Source organism: Bicyclus anynana, chromosome 19, assembly GCF_947172395.1.
Source record: "Bicyclus anynana chromosome 19, ilBicAnyn1.1, whole genome shotgun sequence".
Taxonomy (NCBI): domain Eukaryota; kingdom Metazoa; phylum Arthropoda; class Insecta; order Lepidoptera; family Nymphalidae; genus Bicyclus; species Bicyclus anynana.
In genome coordinates, this window is record NC_069101.1 from 12,339,612 (window position 1) to 12,360,824 (window position 21,213).

Consider the following 21,213-nt stretch of genomic DNA (forward strand, 5'->3'; position numbering starts at 1 on the left):
TCGGTTTAAATTAAGATAATAAGAATCAGTGGCGAAAGATGGAATTTAGGTGAACGTAAGCCATCCCGAAGAAAAGGACATTTATACAGCGTGATACCAACTCTGGTTTCTCATAAATCTACATACAATACAACAATGAATATGCATAGATTTTTTAAGGTAAGTCGGCGAAAATCGGCTTGCATGAACTATTCACCGCTGATAAGTATACTAGTATTCACAAATATGAAGTCAATAACATTGTAAGTTTCACCATCCGAGCATTGATAATACTTTTGTCAATAATACAACTAGATCTTATGTTGTGTGATGGAAGCGTAGTTCCGTAGTGATATTTGTGGATAATGGTGTTATGTTGTTCAAAAATGTATTACTTGCATTTACGTGTCTTGTAAGTTTACTTAAACTATATTCTAACGTAAATTCAAGATCAATAAAGTGCAAATGAATGCTAAAATATGTGACATACATAATATAGTATAGAAAAACTAGAAAAACGCGAGAGTAAATTAATTCTTACTTAATTTTTGTCCTTATCACTTTCAAGAAATAGCGTAAACTCTTTATTTAAATTATAAACTACTCTACTACAACAAGTTTATTGGAAACTCTATGACCAAAATCCGAGTTTCTTTATAAATACTTAATTAGTGGAATCTCGTTAATATCAATGCACCATTTTTCACTTAACAATTTTTATTGAACTTACCGAGTGTCGTAGAATAAGGGAAACGTTTAGTCAAGTGAATGTCATAAAAATAGAAAGTATTTACTGAATTTAAAATGAATCTCAAAAATATTCCGAACTCATTTACGATTGGGTAAAGTAGGTGTCTGTGATGGTTAATGAATTATGTACTAGATTTGCATTAGTGCTATATTATTGTTTTGTTTGTTAAGTTATTTTAATTTATCTGTTTTCATTTTCGTTGTATTTAGGTACCTATAAGTCTTTGTAACTTAATGTTTAAGGAGAATACGATTAGTCAGGCATACGATAACATTTGTTGTATACCTTCAAGCTAACTTTCAGTTACCAATCGGTAAGATCGTAGTCATTGTCCACTGTTAACGTTAATAAAAAAATCCAATTATTATTAAAGTTACCTACATACCTAGTTGAGTAGGTATTAGGTAAATATGAAAAGAAGTCGTAATGTTGTGGTGTAGCGCGCCTAGGTTGGGGTGTAGCTTTAAGATATTTATGAGTTAAAGTTTCAGTAAATATCTTTGGATTATGTGGGCTCTACAATCTATACCAGTTGTTAAGCTAATTTTTGATGTCGTCTTGTTCATCAAATGTCCAATATTTCATATTTATCAGTTTTCAATGTTTCAAAAAATTAACAATTCACAAAAACAAAAGATTAATTAAGATACTGTGAAGAATAGTGGGAGGATGGAATTTAAAATCCTCCATGCACGCTTAAAAAAGACGGAAAGTGTTACTTAGTTCGGATTTTCAAACAGAATACAGAACAACGGACTGATTTATATTTGACAGGGCCGTATCTGGGAGGGCCGGGGCTAGGAATGACCGTAGTGTAGACGAGCGTTATGTTTCAATACCGTGCTCCGTTTGGATTACGTACACGGTGCACTTAGGCACGACCCGGTCTAATATAAATCATCCCTTATCAGTTCAATGAACTTCAGGTAGATATTTTGGTTAAATTCCAGAATTCACCAAAATATTATTTCTCAGCGCTTAGACTGTAGACTGATAAAACCAATTTAATTGGCATTATTTCTAGTCAAAATATTTATTTAGTTATGTAGGCGTTTCTTTGCTACAGTACGTTTCGTTAAGTATAAAAAACTTTCAAGATAATATGTACATTCCAATGATTTGTGTGACTGATCCATATGATCTCTATAATTGTAATTTGATATTTGGAAGTGTGCATGCATTTGAAGGTAACACTTTCAGGTACCTCTTCTAATTATTCATATAACTCACGTTTGTTGATTAACCTACTGTAAATAAATCTATTATTAAAAAAAGTTTCGTATATATAGATATTGTGTTTTATTTTCTTTGCCACCAATTATTTAGATAGTACCTTCCACCTAAGTGTTTTAATCGAAAGGATAAAATAAAACTTTTAAAAATACACAAAACGACTGTATCTAACAAATAGTCGATTTGTCGATTTGTCAAAATAAAATTAGAAAATTTTGATATCTATGTAAGAACCTAATTTACAAGCAGCGGAAAACCAACACTCCTTTACATCCTCCGCTACGTAGAACTGTCCTTGGGTCAATTCTCTTATTCGTAGATTATGTAAGACCTTTAATAATATCAATTTTAAAGTAAACATTGGCTCTGAATCATAATTCTATAGTTTTCGGAAAAAAATCATCTCTACTTGGTACTCTTATGACTAATGTGCTCATCTTATTTCATTTTCTTTCCTTATCTATTTTTTTTTCTTTAATAATACGAGTATGTATGTTCTATATTTGTGATATTTAAGTTATCTTTTATTTACTTTACTTCTTTATTTCATGCTGTGTTTATTTGTAAATAATAACTCACTTATAGTGATTTATAATTTAGTTAGTGTAAGTGATTGTAAATAAACCTAACACATAAATAAATATATTTCACTAATTTCTTCCAACTTTCATGTATTTATATGATTATAACAAAGCTACAACATTATATTCTGGCTAAGAAAAAAATTATCTGAAAAATTAAGTCCACGGAAATGAATTCGCGGGTATCAATACATTGTATCGAAAAAAAATATTTCTACTAGTAGTAGTGTATATGAGCCATTACAATTAAATCGTTTTTGACGTTGACATTGACAGCTGCGGTTAAAACTTGACACTGACACTGACAGTTGACATCTTGAAATTTTGGCGGAATTTAAAATACGAGTTGTGGGTTTGTTTTTATTTTGTTATTGTGGTAATAGAACGTGAATTAGAGATTTTAACGAAGTATTTAGTTGAAAAAATGGTTAAAAATTAATTATTTATTATACCACTACTACTAGTATTAATACAATTTTTATACGATTTCAAAAGTGAGTTTACTTTGCTTGATAAGTTGATAACCAGTATTTGTTTGTAAAGTTTTCCATTAAAACCAGCAAAATGGGTGATTACCCAGACCCCGATGAAGAATATGAGCTGATGTATGCGGATGACCTGGATCTGCTTCGTGAAATGGATGACGAAAACGGTAAAAATAATTTTCATCAAGAATAACATTAGTGTTGTTTTACTGGTCAAAATTCTCACATTTTGAGTTAATTGAGTTGAGGGGACGTTCATAAATCCCATTTTGAGTTCGTTGAGTTATTAAATAAATTTTTTATTTCTTTTTGTTGCATGTTATTAAATGTCTTAGCATTTCCCAAGTGTTTTCCGTAGTTCTGAAATAGATACAATGAATTAATTTGAGTGAATGATAGATTCTCTAGTTCTTGATCCCCGCTGGAGTCTTTCTAGACAGCCTAGCAAACTCCAGCAGCTTATCAGGCCGTCCATATTGCTGAATGTATCATTTAGTGTTGCTGGAGAGCTAATGAAGGCTGTGTGTTGTTTCCATGCAACTCTGCATCTAAGCCGGCTTCTGTTGTGCAGGGGTATATGTGGTGGATTTATAAGACAGAGGCCCTGGGTTCAATCCCCAGCTGGGACGAAAGAGATTTTCTTAATTGGTCCATGTCAGGCTGGTGTGAGGCTTTCTTGTATATTATGTACTAGAAGATGCGCTACAGTTTCACCCAAATACTTCCCATTCCCATTTGTTTTTTTTTATTCTCTACATGCTAGCCCTTGATTACAATCTCACCTGATGGTAAGTGATGATGTAATCTAAGATGGAAGCGAGCTAACTTGCTAGGAAAAGGATGAAAACTCTCCTTTCAGTTTCTACACTGTACCCGAACACTAAATTGCTTGGAGGTACACCTTTGAAGGTAGGGTGGTAACTAGCCACGGCCAAAGCCTTCCACCAGCCAAAAATGAGAATACACAGATAAATTATACAGATACAAGAATTCTTAAAATTACTTCAGAAAATTCAGAGATTACCCCCTATAACATCACAAACTTTATCTCTTTAAAATATTAGTACAGATTAATAACTATTGCAATATTAATAATTACAAAAATATGTACAAAAATATTTAAATTACCTAAATATTATCTAGATTAGGTAAAAGGTATCATATTTTTCCAAATTTTCAGTTGTGTGCATTTTAAGAAATTAAATATCACGTGTCTCAAACGGTGAAGGAAAACATTGTGAGGAAACCTGCACACCGGAGAATTTCTTAATTCTCTGCGTGTGTGAAGTCTGCCAATCCGCATTAGGTCAGCGTGGTGGACTATTGGCCTAACCCCTCTCATTCTGAGAGGAGACTCGAGCTCAGCAGTGAGCCGTATATGGGTTGATAACGTCGTCGTCGTATCATATTTTATGCCTTTATTATTTCAGATACAAATCCTGTAAGGAAAAATGCAAATCCTGCCAAGAGAAGTCTAGACTTTTCCAGTCCAGTACCTGCAAAGTCATTAGCAGAAAAGAGAAATAATGCAGAAAATAATGAAAATCTTAATAATTCATTAACTTTCTCTCAAAGTGTGCAACCATTAGGAGATATACTCACTCAGGAAAGTGTAATAAATGCAGAAGAAAGTACAGTTACTTCAGTAAATACATCAAATAAAAGAACAGCAGAAGACTTATTTGGTGATATTAATGATATAGATTTTGATAATTTAGAATTACCAAGTAAAAGGCAGAAAACTGATGAAGAAAATGATATGGACTTAATAAATAAGATAATTGAAGGTAGAAAAATTAGGCAAATGTTGGAAGAACCTTCCAGTAAAGGTTACATTGATAAGAAAGTTAGTTTTAATTATAAGGATAATCTTACAAGGATTATTCCAAGGTTTGTATCATGATGTATAAGATATTGGTGACATCATAATTACATTTTGAAAAAGTTAAATTATAATAAAGAAATACAACAGACTTCTAAATCACAAAAATGTTTCTACTAAACTAAGAAGCGAAAAATAATGTCGTAATATGCCTTCTGATCAGCTTGAAGGTGGTATCAAGGTAATGTTGTGCTAATTAAAGCCGTATCTCAAAGAATTGTCTGAAAATCCAGTTAAAATCTTTATGATTTAAACGGCTTGAATTAATACAAATACATCAGTAACTTGGTACCACCTTCAAGCTGATCAGAAGGGAGCACATAGTACGATGTTATTTTTCGCTTTTAAGTTTAGTAGAAACATTTTTGTGATTTTGAACTCAGTTGTATTTTTTTATTAAAATTTCTAAGGACAGACAAAGTTGCGGGCAGCCCTTAGGATAGTATAATAATAAAAACCACTCCGAATCAGATTACTAATAGTCTTGAGAGAATTGTGGACATAAACATTTAATGATTCATGATGATAATATTATGTAAGTACCTATGATAAGTTTAAAAAATCATAGTAAGGAACTAAATAATATTGTTATTGTGTTTAATTGTAGGTGGCCATTTATTCCCTTCACTAAATGGGATGGAGACAGAGTTTACGTCCGACTAGAGTCAGAAGAGTCATGGGAGGATTCTTTGGACAGTGTTACAGAAAAGTTGACTTTTCAGAACTCTTATGCTGCCACTTGGGAGGAGGCTAGAAAAATTGTAAGTTCTCTTTTAAGTCATATTGTTTTTTTTTGTATGTAATTTTTAATTAGGGAACTTGTTCTTGTAAGAGAAACTTATTCTTATGTGATCTTATCATCACATAAGAACAAGTACCTATGCATAGTTTCAGATAGTAGAATTGAATAAAAGCAGTTGTGACATTGTGGAAGTTCATTTTGCAAAGTCTAGTAATGAAACTCACAGAGAGGGTTGTGTCTAGTCTGGAGGGAGTTGCCTCTGATTCATTTGATCATCATTTCTCAATGTGTTTTATTTATTCACTATATATACTCCTTACCCTGACTGGAATTTCTTTGTTACCCTTTAAAAAGTGTAAACTGCTGAAGATTTTTCAAAAATCCTTTCACCAACAGAAAGCTACATTTTCTTACATACATAGGAACCGAAAAGGGTGTGGAATTTCATCCTACTCCTAACAAGTTAGCCTGCTGCCATCTTAGATTGCATCATCACTTACCGTCAGATGAGATTGTAGTCCAGGGCTAACTTTTAGACAATAAAAAAAGTAATCCATGTGGTTTATTTGTATATGTATTTAGAAAACTACTAGCAAGAAGCTTACTATAAATTTTCACATTACAGTTAGCAGCAAAGAATGAACAAAAGGAAACAAACGTATCAAATGAACCTGAGCAAGAAACAGAAAATGATGATGCAATGAGTGACCTTTGGGTAGAGAGGTATCGACCAAAGTCATACATCGATCTGCTCTCTGAGGAGCCAGTGAATAGAGCATTGCTGCATTGGCTGCATTTGTGGGATAAGGTGAAATTTATTTAATACTTCATCATCAGATCAAACCTCAGACCAATTATAGAAGGACCTGTATCTCACTCATAGTCACAAACAAAGTTGTCTGTCATTTTCTGAAGAAAACGAGCTTAGATTTGGTATATATCCTTTACTAAACTAGAAGCTTTTGTCCCTTTTTTACACCATTCAACTACACAAAAAGGTATTTTTACGGAGCTCTTTAACTGACGAACACGATTCTATAGAGACAGCTTTTATCGCATTAGATCGTCGATCATATACTTTGAAAGAGAAGTAACACCTAGCGAGGCAGGTCCTATAGTTGGTCTGAGGATCAAACAAGTCATTTTTATCTTATATGCTTCTATAGAAGAGGGGAATTGGAGCTTACCTGTTGTATTTGTAATTCTTGCTGCAATGCTAATCGATGGGTATGGGGTTTGTTTTAATTTGTAAAACTCCTATCAAATTTTAATATGTAGCATAAGGAAAAAGGGAGTAACTCAACTCTGGGCTGCTACTTAAATTTTGTAGGCAGAAAATATCCTACTAATATTATAAACGCGAAAGTTAGTATGGATGTTTGTTACTCATTAACGCCGCAACTTCCTACAATCGATTTGAATGGAATTTAAAAAGAAAGTAGAAAAAAATTTTAATAAAAAAATTCAACCGACTTCCAACTCAAAAATTAGCCTAAACTAAAAAGCAAAAAATAACATCTTACCTATGTGCTACCTTCTGATCAGTTTGAAGGCGGTGCCAAGCCAGTGATGTTTTAATTTAAGCCGTTTAAATTACAAAATTTCTGTGGTTCTTTCAGAAACGGCTTTAATTAAAACATGACACTGGATTGCCACCGCCTTCAAACTGATCAGAAGGTAGCACATAGGTAAGATGTTATTTTTTGCTTTTTAGTTTAGGCTAATTTTTGAGTTGGAAGTCGGTTGAATTTTTTTATTAAAATTTTTATTTTTTAATTTTTAGTGTTAGCACACCTACTGAGTGTAACCAAAACTGATACTAATAACCTTCGAGAAGTTCTCTTCATTGTCCTTCGTCTTCAATACCAGACCCTTAATTCAGTCACAACCCATCTAGGTGGAAAGTTCTCAGCAATACAAATTCATAAAGTCCCAACAAAGGTAGCTACTGTGAACCGTCGAGGAGTTCCCTTAACTCTCCTTCATCTTCGTCACCAGACCCCTAATACAGTCACAACCCATCTAGGTGGAAAGTTCTCATCAATACAAATTTATCAAGTCCAAACACAAGGTAGCTACTGGGAACCGTTGAAGAGTTCTCTTAACTGTCCTTCGTCTTCATCATCAGATCCTCAATACGGTCACAACCCATCTAGGTGGAAAGTTCTCATCAATACAAATAAATCTAGCCCAAACAAAAGGTACCTGCTGTAAATCGTTGACGAGTTCCATCGTCTGTTTTTCGGCTTCATCATCAGACCAACTCCAGACCTTCATAAAATTGTAGTGGTTTAAGATACCTTATGGAAACATTAACAAACGCACTAGCCGTCCCTACGATTTTCGAAAGTTCCCCTCGATTTCTCCAGGACGCCATCATCAGATCCTGACATGAAAAAAATGGGACCACCCTGGAATCAAACCCTTCAAAATAAAAAAAGAATTTTCAAAATCGGTCCACAAATGACGGAATTATCACTGGACATACATAAAAAAAAAAAAAAAAAAAAACATACATACAGCCGAACGTAGAACCTCCTCCTTTTTGGAAGTCGGTTAAAAATACCCGGGATTAACATATAACTTTGTCCCGAAAAAATCCATGGTCTCCCGAGATAAAATAGTAACAAACATTCACATAATCATAACCATAAGGTTATGATTATGTGAATGTTTGTTACTATTTTACGCCGCGACTACCGAACCAGATTAGCTGAAATGTGGAACGGAGGTAGATTATAATCTGTATTAGCACATAGGCTACTTTTTATCCCGGAAAAATAAATAGGTACATACTCATTTTACGCGGATAACACCGCGGATCGCAGCTAGTAACTTAATATTTCATAGCCTGACCCAGGACCTAATGATGAATTTTGCATCTAAATTAAAAAAAATAAAATCAAAGAGTCACAGTGCTGCATTATTTCATACCCCACTTCATTGCCTAACTACGATAAGCTGAGTGACTCTCAAGTTGCTTAATAAAATAGTTATCTACTTATGAGATCTAACTTCTACGACATAGTTTCTATTCTATCTGTTAAAAATTCCAGGTGGTTTTCAAAAAAGACTTCAAAACCAAAGAGCCACAGCATCGCAATACGTTCAGCAAACGTACAGGCCAGTTCCAGTTAAGCAACACGTGGAAAGGCAAGAAAGAGGATGAACCAGAGATAGATGAAGATGGCCGACCACACCACAAGGTGGCGCTGCTGTGCGGGCCGCCGGGCGCTGGGAAGACTACGCTAGCGCATCTGTTGGCAAGGCTTGCGGGTAATGTCTTCTAGTTTTTAGATAAAAAGATTAATTATTTCTTCTAACGAAGCCGTGATAGCCCAGTGGATATGACCTCTGCCTCCCATTCTGGACGGCGTAGATTCGAATCCATTCTGGGTTACCTCCAATTTATGTTACGTGCATTTTAAGAAATTATATATGATGTGTTTCAAACGGTGAAGGAAAAACATCGTGAAGAAACCTGCATTCTGAGAGGAGACTTGTGCACAGCAGTGAGCCGAATATGAGTTGATAACGACGAGGCCCTATATAACTCAAATTGGGTATACTTCAGTCAGTGGAGTAGCGTGCCTTGCAGGGGCCCTGTATTAGGGGCCCCCTACTAATTGTTGGGGGCCAATAACATAAACTTATATATAACTTTGGGCACATTAGACACTCTTGCTGTATGTTAGAATATTTACTTATATATGTAAAGTGTAATACATGTAAAAAGAAAACTTCTTTAGTATTATTATTTTTTGGTATTTTATTTTTTTTCATGACATGTTATTGACTTAACAGCAAAATATTGAAATTTTTATCTATACTAAAAGCTGAAGAGTTTGTTTGTTTGTTTGTTTGATTGAACGCGTTAATCTCAGGAACTACCGATATATTATCACCGTATTCCTACGGGAACGGGAACCACGCAGGTAAAACCGCGCGGCGTCAGCTAGTATAAAGTAAGTAGTATAAAGTAGTACTAAATATAAAGTATTAAGAATTAATGTATATAATGGCTTTGAAAGTTGTTTTTATATTTTATTTATAGGTAAGATTTAGTTTAATTTAATTATTTAATGTAAACAATACTGTAAATAAAAATTATATTTTATTTAAAGAAACGCAAGCAAGTCTTTTGCTATCACATTCGTGTGATATCATTATCATTATATACATATTAAAAAATAATTCATTATTATTAGGTTACAGGCCAGTAGAACTAAACGCTTCGGACGAGCGAAGCACTGAAGCGTTCCAGACAGCGTTGCAGAGCGCTACGCTCATGAGGTCTGTGCTCGATGCTGATAGGAGACCCAATTGCCTTATATTAGGTAAGCTGTCTTATAGTAGGTCATTCTCATTAATACAACTGACTAGTTTAACTGCACAGATTAAAAAATAATAGGCAGATAGAGTGCACGGATCATGACGGTGTCGTAGCAAATCATTTTAAATACAGTGCAATAACGAATACATTCTCAAGTCAGTACGACACGAAGCGTCGCATCAGTAACTTTAAATATTATTCAAGAAAAATAAATAGCATCTTATGTTTTTAAATATCTTAAAAACTATTGACAAAAACTAAAGAAATAAGGAGGAGTATTTTTTTATTTGTAATTGGTAATTATTGATAATTATACTAACTTACGTAATTTAGTTTAATAGTTTTAGTGTTAAATTTTGAAATACAAATTATGAAAAAAGTTTGTATATGCGGATGTCAAGGAGACGCGTGACGTTTGTTTTTTATATGGGTTTTACCGGCTTCACCACGCTGCTTGTAAAGACTCATTCTGTATCATTCTTTATTCTGTGATCAACTGTTGATTATTAGGAATAAATGATCTTGATTTTATATTGTAACACTCACTTGCTATCAGCATTGCAATCCCTTGATGTAGAAAGGCGAGTTATTTTTTAATATTTTTATTAATTGTTATCATAAATTCAAATTCTTAAGTACGTAAAGTACTTTTGAAACATCAAGGTATGTCATGATTTAATGGTGGTAAGTAAAGTCGAAAACTTGAAATTAAAGTTACGAGGGTCCTACATTTTATCGAAAAATGATAAGAAATTTCGTACTTTCATGAGTCATACATTGTGCACACAATATTTGTAATTTTTTTTAAAAGTATTATTAAATACTAGCTGACGCCGCGTGGTTTCACTCGCGTAGTTTCCGTTCCCATAGGAATATGGAAATAATATAGCCTATAGCCTTCCTCGATAAATGGGCTATCTAACACTGAAAGAATTTTTCAAATCGGACCAGTAGTTCCTGAGATTAGCGCGTTCAATCAAACAAATAAACTCTTCAGCTTTATAATATTAGTATAGATTATTAATTTTTTTTTTTTATAGATGAAATAGATGGTGCTCCGATACAGACAGTGGAGTTGTTAGTCAAATGGTGCACCGCAACAGCGGGCAAGAAGGAAGATGGCAAGAAGAAAGGCAAGTCCCAACCATTGAAGAGACCTGTCATAGCCATATGCAACGACTTGTATGCCACCTCTTTGAGACCATTGAGGTAATAATCATTTATACATATTATAAAACAAAGTCCTCATCTACGAATGTATGTCTGTCTTTAACCCTACACACAATGTTCACAAGTGCGTGACTTCACTCAAGATCATTCTCTGCATTAATTTTCTACATTCTACGGTATTATTTTGGTTACAGTTTGATTTGTTAACTAAGTTGTCCTGACAAATGTTGTCAATCATAACCTTTGTTTGACATTGGTTTTCTTATTGTATGTTAACCACTTCTGATTCTGAAAATTACCATTGCTCTTCCATATCACCAAGCAAAAGTCGTTCTCGCTTCGCTCGTGATACAATCTTAGAATCCTTCGCTTGTTCGTCATTTTATTTAATAACTTTGTTGTTTAGCATAACAAATAACCATTAAACATTGCATCTTCCAGGCCAGTGTCTCTGATAGTGACAGTGGGGTCGATATCCACTGTCCGTCTGCAGGCGCGGTTGTCACTTGTCGCCAAGTGTGAGAAGCTGCGCATACCGCCGCGTGTACTGATGGCGGTAGCAGCGCGCGCGCTGGGCGACATCAGAGCTGGGTTACACGTGCTTAGCTTCTTTAAGGCCAAGGCTAAAGCGCAGGTGAGAGTATACTAAGGCTACGTTCCACTTGGGGATCCTAACGATCACACTCACGACATATTTTCCTGTTCTACTTGTTGCGAGCGATGCGATCATAAACTGGAAGTGGAATGGATTAAGCGACATCAAAGCTGGGTTACACGTGCTCACCTTCTTCAAGACCAAAGCTAAAGCGTAAAGTGAGAATTTACCTGACATAGCTCAACGTGTTGCGAAGCTGAAGTGGCAATGGGCGGGGCGCATAGTTCGAAGAACCGATGGACGTTGGGGTACCAAGGTGCGACCCCGCACTAGAAAGCGCAGTGTTGGTCGACCCACCGCAGGGATTCGTTGGATGCAGGCGGCTCAGGATTGTGATGTTTGACTACCATCAGCTGATATGATGATGAAAAGAATTTACTTAGGTTTGTTCCACTTATGCATCTTAATGACCACGCTCACGACCGCAGTTTGTTCCGTTCCACTTGTTTGCAAGCATTGCAATCATAAACGCAGGTGGAATGGATTAAGCGACGTTAGATCTGTACACGTGCTCAGCTTCTTCGAAGCCTAGACTAAAGCGCAGGTGAGACTATACTAAGGCTACCTTCCACTTGGGGACACACTTCCATTTTGTAAACATATTGTCGCCTTTTGTATAAATTCCGCCATATTTTTATTGTTTGTTTACCATATGTATCAAATATATATATGTAAAAATATGTAATTGACAGATGGACATAAACGATATTATGGAGAACACATCTATCGGCATCAAAGACAACGCGAAAAGTATGATGCAGGCGTTACAGGCGATATTCACTGTTAACGACGCCGACCCGAACGCCATCTTGAAAACGATCCAAGCGGCCGGTGAATATGACAGGTAATATTTATCATCGTTTTTCTAAAATCGAACTTTTTCACTATTTAACCAAAACCAAACTTCGATTTCATAAATCATTTGAACCGATCTTGACGCGCGTAAATATTGGTTGAAAAAAGTTATTAAAAAGAGTCAATAATAATATTCATTTATTTCAATTAGGCTTACTTTAAGAACCTTCGAAACGTCAGGTATTACTATTGTAATATAATTTATTATTAGAATTAATAAACTAAAGTCATACACGTTGTGCACTGTTTACTAACAAACAAAAAAAATGAGAATATTAGTCATATTATAAAAAAAAAATATATATGAGGGTTTCACACCTAATGTAATGAAGTTGTTTCTAAAACAAATGAAAATAAATTATATTAATAAGCTTAGAACATATTACATAATTTAAAATGAAAATGACATGCGCTTTCTGCTTTCATTTCTAATTTGTTTTTTGGTAAACAGTACACATTGAGTATGGCTTTAATTTTTGAACTTGACTTGACTTTCACAACTTCACTTGTAACTATGTATGGAAGAAAATCTTGGAATCTTAATTTGACCCACTTCCCGGTCTGGGATTAGGATGAAATTTTGCATACGCTCTGGGTTCTGATGACAATACATGACTAGCTAAGGAACGTCATTAGAAATCCAATATAGCGGCCTCCCCGAGATGGCGGACTGGCTGTTTGACACGCCTATGATATGGGTATCAAATGAAAAGGTTGCTGTCAGGAATACGAAAAAAATAGTCACGTGACTTAAATTCAACATGGCGGACGTCCAAGATGGTGGACAGGCTATTTGAAATGCACCCCCATGATATGGGTATCAAGCGTGTTTTTTTTTAACTATTCATGTTATGATTTTATTTTTTAACTAATTCCTAGTGTATATTGTTGTTTTTTTTTCTCTTTCTCTGTTTTTAATTTGTGTAAATTTATGTTAATTAATTTTTTAACTTTTTTTAACACTTAATTTTTAATTGTTAGTACGACCTACACTTTATGCATGATGTGACTACCTTTAAGTAAAGTTATATGTGTTTCTATACCCTAGTTATTAAGTTTTTTAATTCTGTATACATATAATTTTGTTAGTGGTCCAAATAATAAATAATAAATAAAAAAAAAAAATTATAGATTAGTGGATGGCATATTCGAGAACTACCTGACAGTGCGCAGCGACTCGCGCCTGCTTATAGCCAGCGAGACAATGTCGTGGCTGCGACTGTACGACACGATCAACAGCTGGACGCTGCGCCAGCAGAACTACTCGCTGTACTCCATGCTGCCGATATGTATAGCTCGATGTCATCGCTTACTGGCCACGAGACAACCTGTCAAATTGAGGTTCCCTATGCAGGCGCAAGAGGTACGTTTTTTTTTATATTTTTTCTAAAAAAATAATTCTGGAGCCCTAATCTAATGTAATGACGATAAGAACGAATTTAAGAGCGCGCAGCGTGTCGGTACGATATGGATAAAATTCGAAGCGCGAACGAGACGCCGAATTATGACTTTCACGTGAGTGAAAAGCACGGAGCGATTGACGCGCGACGCAAATTTTATGACGTGAGCGCCAAAACCATTTTTACCTAATTGCAAGTAAATTAAACACCATAACGAAAAACAAAATGACCATGTTCAAGATATATACCTAATTTTCTATAAAAAACGAAAATTTAATAAAATAAGTTTGCTTTTCCTGAGATTGAAAGCATAATGTGAGCAAAACATGTATTTTTCAAAAAAATAAACTATCGAGAAAAGTTTTACAAATTGAGTCAAATTGAGGTTCCTTATACAAGGGGTACGTTTTTTTTAAATAATAATAAATCTTATTTATCAAAATAAAAAAATCTGGAGCTCTTCTAGGTAATGACGATAATATTGCACATCAACTCAACAAATTGAGGCAAAGCAGGAGGTACGTTTATTATTGTATACTGTAATGGAAATTTTATGCCACTTTGTTTTTTTGTACAAACCAATGTACCACTTTATTGAGAGAGTTGTATAAATCGTCGTGATTAATTGTTATCTCTTTTGTTGATTTTAAACATAAGTGATGTTGCCATCTGCAATCAAACTATCTCATAATTATCCTAATCAACATAAGAAAGGTCATTAATATAAATGAGAAAAAGAAATGGTCCTAGATAGAACCTTGAGGGATACCTATTTTTATAACAGATCCGATATACTGCTTTCCATTTAAGTCTACTTTCTGAATTCTATTCATTAAATAGGAACTCAGCATGTTTAAGAACTTATCTGTAATTCTGTAGTGGTGTAGTTTCCTGATCAATGTTTCATTATGCACTCAGTCAAACGCTTTGGACAAGTCACAAAAAGGTTCTATAATATTGTTGCAGATGTATCGGAGGAAGACGGAACTGGACAGCACAGTATGGTCAGTGTGGCGGGGGAGTGCAGCGAGTGTGGCTACCACTCGCTCTGCCCTTCGACTGGACATATTGCCTTTGCTGCCTTACTTACTGTCACCAGTTTTAAGATCCGCCAATGTGCAGGTATGTTATATTTTAAATAAGAATAGTAAGTAGATTATTATTAAACGGTTTCATTATATCACGATATGTATCATCAGATACACCACGCATGAGGGTACGCGTTCGTGCTAATACAATGATGATACAAGAAGCTGCCCCTAGTGGATTTTTCGTTTTTCACACTCATCAAATTGAGAAAAATGTGATACTAGTATCACATTATATCTGTAGTTTAATTAGTAATTATTTATTTTTAAATTGTAACAAATATTTGCTGCTTATTTTAATTTAGTTTATTTGAAGGTATTCGTATTATACTTGTATGTAGTGCACGGTGTATGCTGAGCTGTACACCCTTTCTTTTTAAAGGTTACAGACGGACATGCTTTCATAAGGATAGGGTACTGACTGTCTGTAACTTTTCGATATGAATAAATTTATTTTCTTTCATTCTTTCTTTCTATACCTTCCGACGTGACGGGTAGCAACGACAGTGATTGTACCATTATTTTGTGGCAGAGCAAACACCTCGAGCTGGTACCAGGGCCTGACCTAGGGAGTAGGTTTAGGGATTCATTTAGAATCATCAACACTCACCTTCTCTGCCCGTCATGTTCCCCATGCCCACACTAAAAAAATTGCACAAAATCACTAACGCTAGTGGTAGAATGACGGTGTCTACGCTGCCTAACAAACAACTGAGCTCAAGTCATCAAATATCCTCTTATTTATACCAACACTGACACCTCTCCTCTACAATAACATCAATTATGAATGTTAATACCACCTGTAATCGACTAACTTCGGCTGGTGGGAGGCTTTGGCCGTGGCTAGAAACCACCCTACCGACGAAGACGCACCGCCAAGCGATTTAGCGTTCCGGTACGATGTCGTGTAGAAACCGAAAAGGAGTGTGGATTTCATCCTACTCCAAGTAGGATACACAAGTTAGGTGAGATTGTAGTCAAGGGCCAACTTGTAAATCCTACTTCCTACTAATATTATAAACGCGAAAGTTTGTATGGATGTTTTGATGTATGTTTGGATGTTTGTTACTCTATAACGCCGCTACTACTGAAGCGATTTAGCTGAAATTTGGAATAAAAATAGATTTTACTCTGGATTTACATAGGGGCTATTTTTTATTCCGAAAAATCCATGGTTTCCCGAGATTTGCAAAACTCATGATTTTGATGATATGAATGTTTGTTACTCTTTCACGCCTCAAATACTGAACCGAATTAGCTGAAATTTGGTATTAAGATATATTATAGCCTGGATTAACACATAGACTACTTTTTGTCCCGGAAAAATTCATGGTTCCCGAGGGATTTGTTAAAAACTAAATTACACGCGGACGAAGTCGCGGGTGTCCGCTAGCAATAAATAAATAAAAAAAAATAACTTGTAGCAACATGGCCGTGATAGCCCAGTGGATATTACCTCTGCCTCCGATTCCGGAGGGTGTGGGTTCGAATCCGGTCCGGGGCATGCACCTCCAACTTTTCAGTTGTGTGCATTTAAAGAAATTAAATATTACGTGTCTCAAACGGTGAAGGAAAACATCCTGAGGAAACCTGCATACCAGAGAATTGTCTTAATTCTCTGCGTATGTGAAGTCTGCCAATCCGCATTGGGCCAGCGTGGTGGATTATTGGCCTAACCCCTCTCATTCTGAGAGGAGACTCGAGCTCAGCAGTGAGCCGAATATGGGTTGATGACGGAACAACATGGCGGCAGTTGTGCAGCGAGAGCGAGCGCAAGTCGCTGGGTGCGTGCGCGGGCGCGATGTGTGACTACGGGCTGCAGTACGTGCAGCAGCGCACGCCGGAGGGGCTGTACGCGTTCGTGCTGGAGCCTGATGTGTACAAAATTGCGTTTTTCGGTAAGATTTTCACCTTTCCTTTATAACCAATAGGGACAACCCATGGCCTTGGCAACCTCTCAGTAATTTGGGCCGAATCGAGGGAGGGCGAACCCGGTACTTGCTCTTTGCGTGTTCCCGGGACGTCTTCTTGACTCCCTATAAGTATCCCTATATTCTCTTTTCGCTCCTTGTCCCTTGATCTCACTCTCCCCTTTCTGGGGCTGGACGACACATGACGTTTAGATCCGCTTGCCCGCTGCGGTCTGTGCCTGGTCCATCATAACCAATAGTTAAAAGAGGTAAGGGAGCGAAGGGGGTGCTGTATTTCAGCCAATGCAAGGTGCTGCATTTGACTTATTTAACAGGCAATTGCATTTACAATTACGAGACCTGACCTGTTGTGTGGTTCAATATTTTGTGTTGTAGAAAGGGTTTTGCCGTAAGGACTTTACGTTTTCGTATTAGGGCTTGGTGTGTACAAGCTTGCAAGGCAATAACCCTTAAGTATTTTGAGCGATTAATATGCTGGGTGTCTGCTGTAACATAAATGGATAAGATAAAATACTTAAGATGGGGAAGTCCAAAAATGGTGCCAGTGTCTGCTGTGACAATAATAGATAGGGTAAAAACTTAAGATGGGGAAGTCCAAAAATGGTACCAGTGTCTGGTGTGACAAGAATAGATAGGGTAAAAACTTAAGATGGGGAAGTCCAGTGATGCCATTGTCTGGTGTGACAAGAAGAGGAAAGGTAAGAAACTGAGTATGGGGAAGTTTAAAAGTGGTGCCAGTATCTGGTGTGACAAGAAGAGATATAGTAAGAAACTCCAGATAAGGAAGTGTAAAAGTGGTGCCAGTGTTTGGTGTGACAAGAAGAGAAAAGGTAAGAAACGGAGTATGGGGAAGTCCAAAAGTGTGATGAGAATTAAAATGGAGAAGTCAAAAACGCCTATGTCAGAAAAATCTACGAGTTAATGTTATGGGCGTGTAATGTGGAGGGATGAAAGTCACATTAGAAAAGAAATGTTAATGCTGTGTAAGAATAAAAAGTCAAGACAGAAGAGATTGAAAGGATTTTTTCATGATGAAAGATTTTTATAGTCTTTCCAGACATTATGCGGATATAACTTATGACTGTATCTAGTAAGACGAGGTTTTGAATTACCTTTTCTTTTGTAAATATTAGTATTGGTCTTACAAATATTCTGTGACGTTCTTTTCAACACTAGGTAACGAAGAGCGCGCGCGTCCCCCACCCGCCGTGCGCCAGGCCATCGCGAGGGAGCAGCAACTTGAAGTTATCAGGAGGAACGATGAAATGGTACCAATATATCAATATTATAAATAGTTTTTAGGTTTGTCTGTCTGTCGGCTAAAAGAATGGATTTTGATGCGGCTTTTACTATCGTTAAACAATTTTTCAAGACAAGACTCCGGAGAACCCTGCATTTTTACGGCATAAAAACGTTACGGATGACAACTATGGTGTGTGACCAAGTATGGCTGTCACAGCTCGTCATCAACCCATATTCGGCTCACTACTGAGCTCGAGTCTCCTCTCAGAATGAGAGGGGTTAGGCCAATAGTCCACCACGCTGGCCCAATGCGGATTGGCAGACTTCACACACGCAGAGAATTAAGGTAATTCTCTGGTTGTGTGTTTTCCTCCATGCAGGTTTCCTCACGATGTTTTCCTTCACCGATTGAGACACGTGATATTTAATTTCTTAAAATGCACACAACTGAAAAGTTGTCACAGCTACTCAATCTATAAATAACTACAACTTAAAACACTTTGTTCTTTATTCTTCTGATTGTGTAAGTGCTGTTTGCTCCTTACCGGGAATTGAGTGAACTAGTAGTTACGTAACGCAAAAGAGTAAAAGTGCCAGGATAACAGAGAGTGTAAAGGTAGCCTTACGTTTTCGGCGACCGCGACTTCTTTTGTTTAGTGCGCCATTTTAAGCAGTGGGTCGCAGTCGCCAAGATCGAAATGCTACCTTAAAGGTAGACTTCCGTTCTAGGCGACCGCAACGCGCGACCGCGACCTGCGAACGCGACAGGGTCGCACGACCTTTGTTTAGTGCTCCATACAAATTCATACTAAGCAGTGGGTCGCTCGGTCGCAGGTCGCGGTTGCCAAGAACGTAAGGCTACCTCTTAAGGTACACCCAGGGGTATCTGGACTGCAGAACTGTTTTATTTTTATTCTTTATTTGTTTAGATGAGTCGCATGAGCAGTCGAAGTAAGAGTTCAAGTCAGGCTCCGAAGTCAAAGCCGACCAGTAATTCGCCCGCCGTGGAAGAGAAGGAGATGCGGATCCCTAATCACTTGCAACGGTTACAGCCAAAGGTGTTACAGAAAAGCGTCCCACAAGTAAGTCTGTAGGCCATCTTATAGCAGTACTCTCTTTAAGAGCCCATACATGACATAAATAACTATTGTGGCGCCTTCAGGTGTAGGCTCAACATGCGTCAACGACGTATCTCGTGAAGAGGAAAAAGACACATTGTCCTTTCCTCTTTACAAATAATGTATGTATATTATCTTAAGATCTACCTGTCTAACAAACAAAATTCAATTTAGAACAAATAAAACTTCATAATGAAGTCGACAACAGTACGCGCACGAACTGTACGGTAGTTAGTGAGACTCAACAATGTAATCAACTATTAAATAAATACAAAATAAACGACTGCAACTCTTTTTATATTCTCACAGTGAATATACGTAGTATTAGACGAAATTTTGACAACCTTCTTGCATTTATTGCTGCGATTGATATAACTATAGACGTCATTGTCCTTACCGAGTGTTGGATGAATGATTGTTTGGTACCTCCGAACCTCAGTAAATATAACTTATTTTACTCTAAGAACCATCTTAATCAAAATGATGGTTTAGTAGTATACACTAGCGTAATCTTCAACTCAATTTGTTATGAGCCTACTATAATGGATGGTAATTGTCTTGTTGTCACATTGAATAATCAATACTCATTGGTATGTTCTTATCGCCCACCGTGCTTTGCTAACCCTAGTAGGTACCTTAACTCCTTGGATGTTATATTGACAAGTATTACGACCAAAAATATTATACTTACAGGCGATATCAATATTGACATTTTAAAAGTATCAGAAAAGCAAACTTCTGATTACCTAAACTTACTAGCCCTACACGGGTTACAGATTGCTGTAGATAAACCTACACGGGTCAAGAGCTGTATCGACCATTTTATGATTAAAACAAACTATACCTGGCAAAGTTTAGTTTTCCCTGAATTGACTGACCATAGCTCCATTCTTCTGTCTATCCAGAGTCCAGACAAATCCAACGTTACTCTTAATAAGTCAACTAAACCTAAAATACGAACTATATATGATTATGATGGTATTCGTAAGGACCTAAGTAATACCTCTTGGTCTGACGTCTGTTCTCAACGAGACGTCAACATAATGGCGGACATGCTAGTAAGCAAATTGCAGTTGATAATTGACAACAATACTAAACTAAAAACCATATCACGCAGGAATCAACCCCTTAAACCTTGGCTCACTTATGGAGTAGTCAAATGTATAAAAAAAACGTGATAAACTTCATAAAAAAGCTAGAAAGTCGCCTAGTAATGTTGAGATACAGTGTAAATATAAGCAATACAGGAATATATGTCACAATATTATCAAATCGCTCAAAAAACAATATTATAAAAGTGAACTTGATAATAGCCGGGGTAATCCGAAAAAAACATGGAAGGTTATTAAAGACGTCTGCAATTTAGATAGTAAAAGGACTTTACCTAAAGAATTATTAACAATTGACGTTACACCTGTAAAATCGCTTAACATTGTCAATGATTTCTTCACATCAGTAGGCCAAAACTTAGCAGATAAAACATTGTCACTAATTAAAGAATCAAACTGTAGCTTATCAATGAAAGCTATAAAGGACACAGCACCTTTGCACTCGATGGTCTTGCTTCCCACGGATCCCCATGAAGTGTCGGTAGTTATTTCCTCACTGAAACCAGGTAGTGCTGCTGGATGGGATAATATTCAGACCAATATATTAAAGTACTTCCGAGATGCTGTTGCCTATCCTATCTCCTGTTTATGCAACTTAAGTTTCGAAACAGGTTCTTTCCCCGTACGATTTAAAAAGGCAATAATTACACCAGTACATA

The 21,213-nt window shown here is 36.3% G+C and overlaps 1 protein-coding gene across 1 annotated transcript in view; it reads left to right on the top strand.

Moving 5' to 3' along the window:
• The first annotated feature begins 2,876 nt into the window (after window positions 1–2,876).
• Window positions 2,877–21,213, top strand: part of LOC112044608 (chromosome transmission fidelity protein 18 homolog) — a 54,635-nt gene continuing 36,298 nt past the window's right edge. Inside the window, exons 1-14 of the mRNA XM_024080491.2 lie at window positions 2,877–3,196; window positions 4,460–4,919; window positions 5,519–5,672; window positions 6,279–6,461; window positions 8,710–8,929; window positions 9,862–9,990; window positions 11,027–11,195; window positions 11,598–11,790; window positions 12,504–12,655; window positions 13,798–14,029; window positions 15,033–15,188; window positions 16,908–17,052; window positions 18,262–18,353; window positions 19,257–19,409. Coding sequence (XP_023936259.2) covers window positions 3,109–3,196; window positions 4,460–4,919; window positions 5,519–5,672; window positions 6,279–6,461; window positions 8,710–8,929; window positions 9,862–9,990; window positions 11,027–11,195; window positions 11,598–11,790; window positions 12,504–12,655; window positions 13,798–14,029; window positions 15,033–15,188; window positions 16,908–17,052; window positions 18,262–18,353; window positions 19,257–19,409 — 2,526 coding nt within the window. The 5' untranslated portion in view covers window positions 2,877–3,108. The remainder of the gene's footprint in view (window positions 3,197–4,459; window positions 4,920–5,518; window positions 5,673–6,278; window positions 6,462–8,709; window positions 8,930–9,861; window positions 9,991–11,026; window positions 11,196–11,597; window positions 11,791–12,503; window positions 12,656–13,797; window positions 14,030–15,032; window positions 15,189–16,907; window positions 17,053–18,261; window positions 18,354–19,256; window positions 19,410–21,213) is intronic.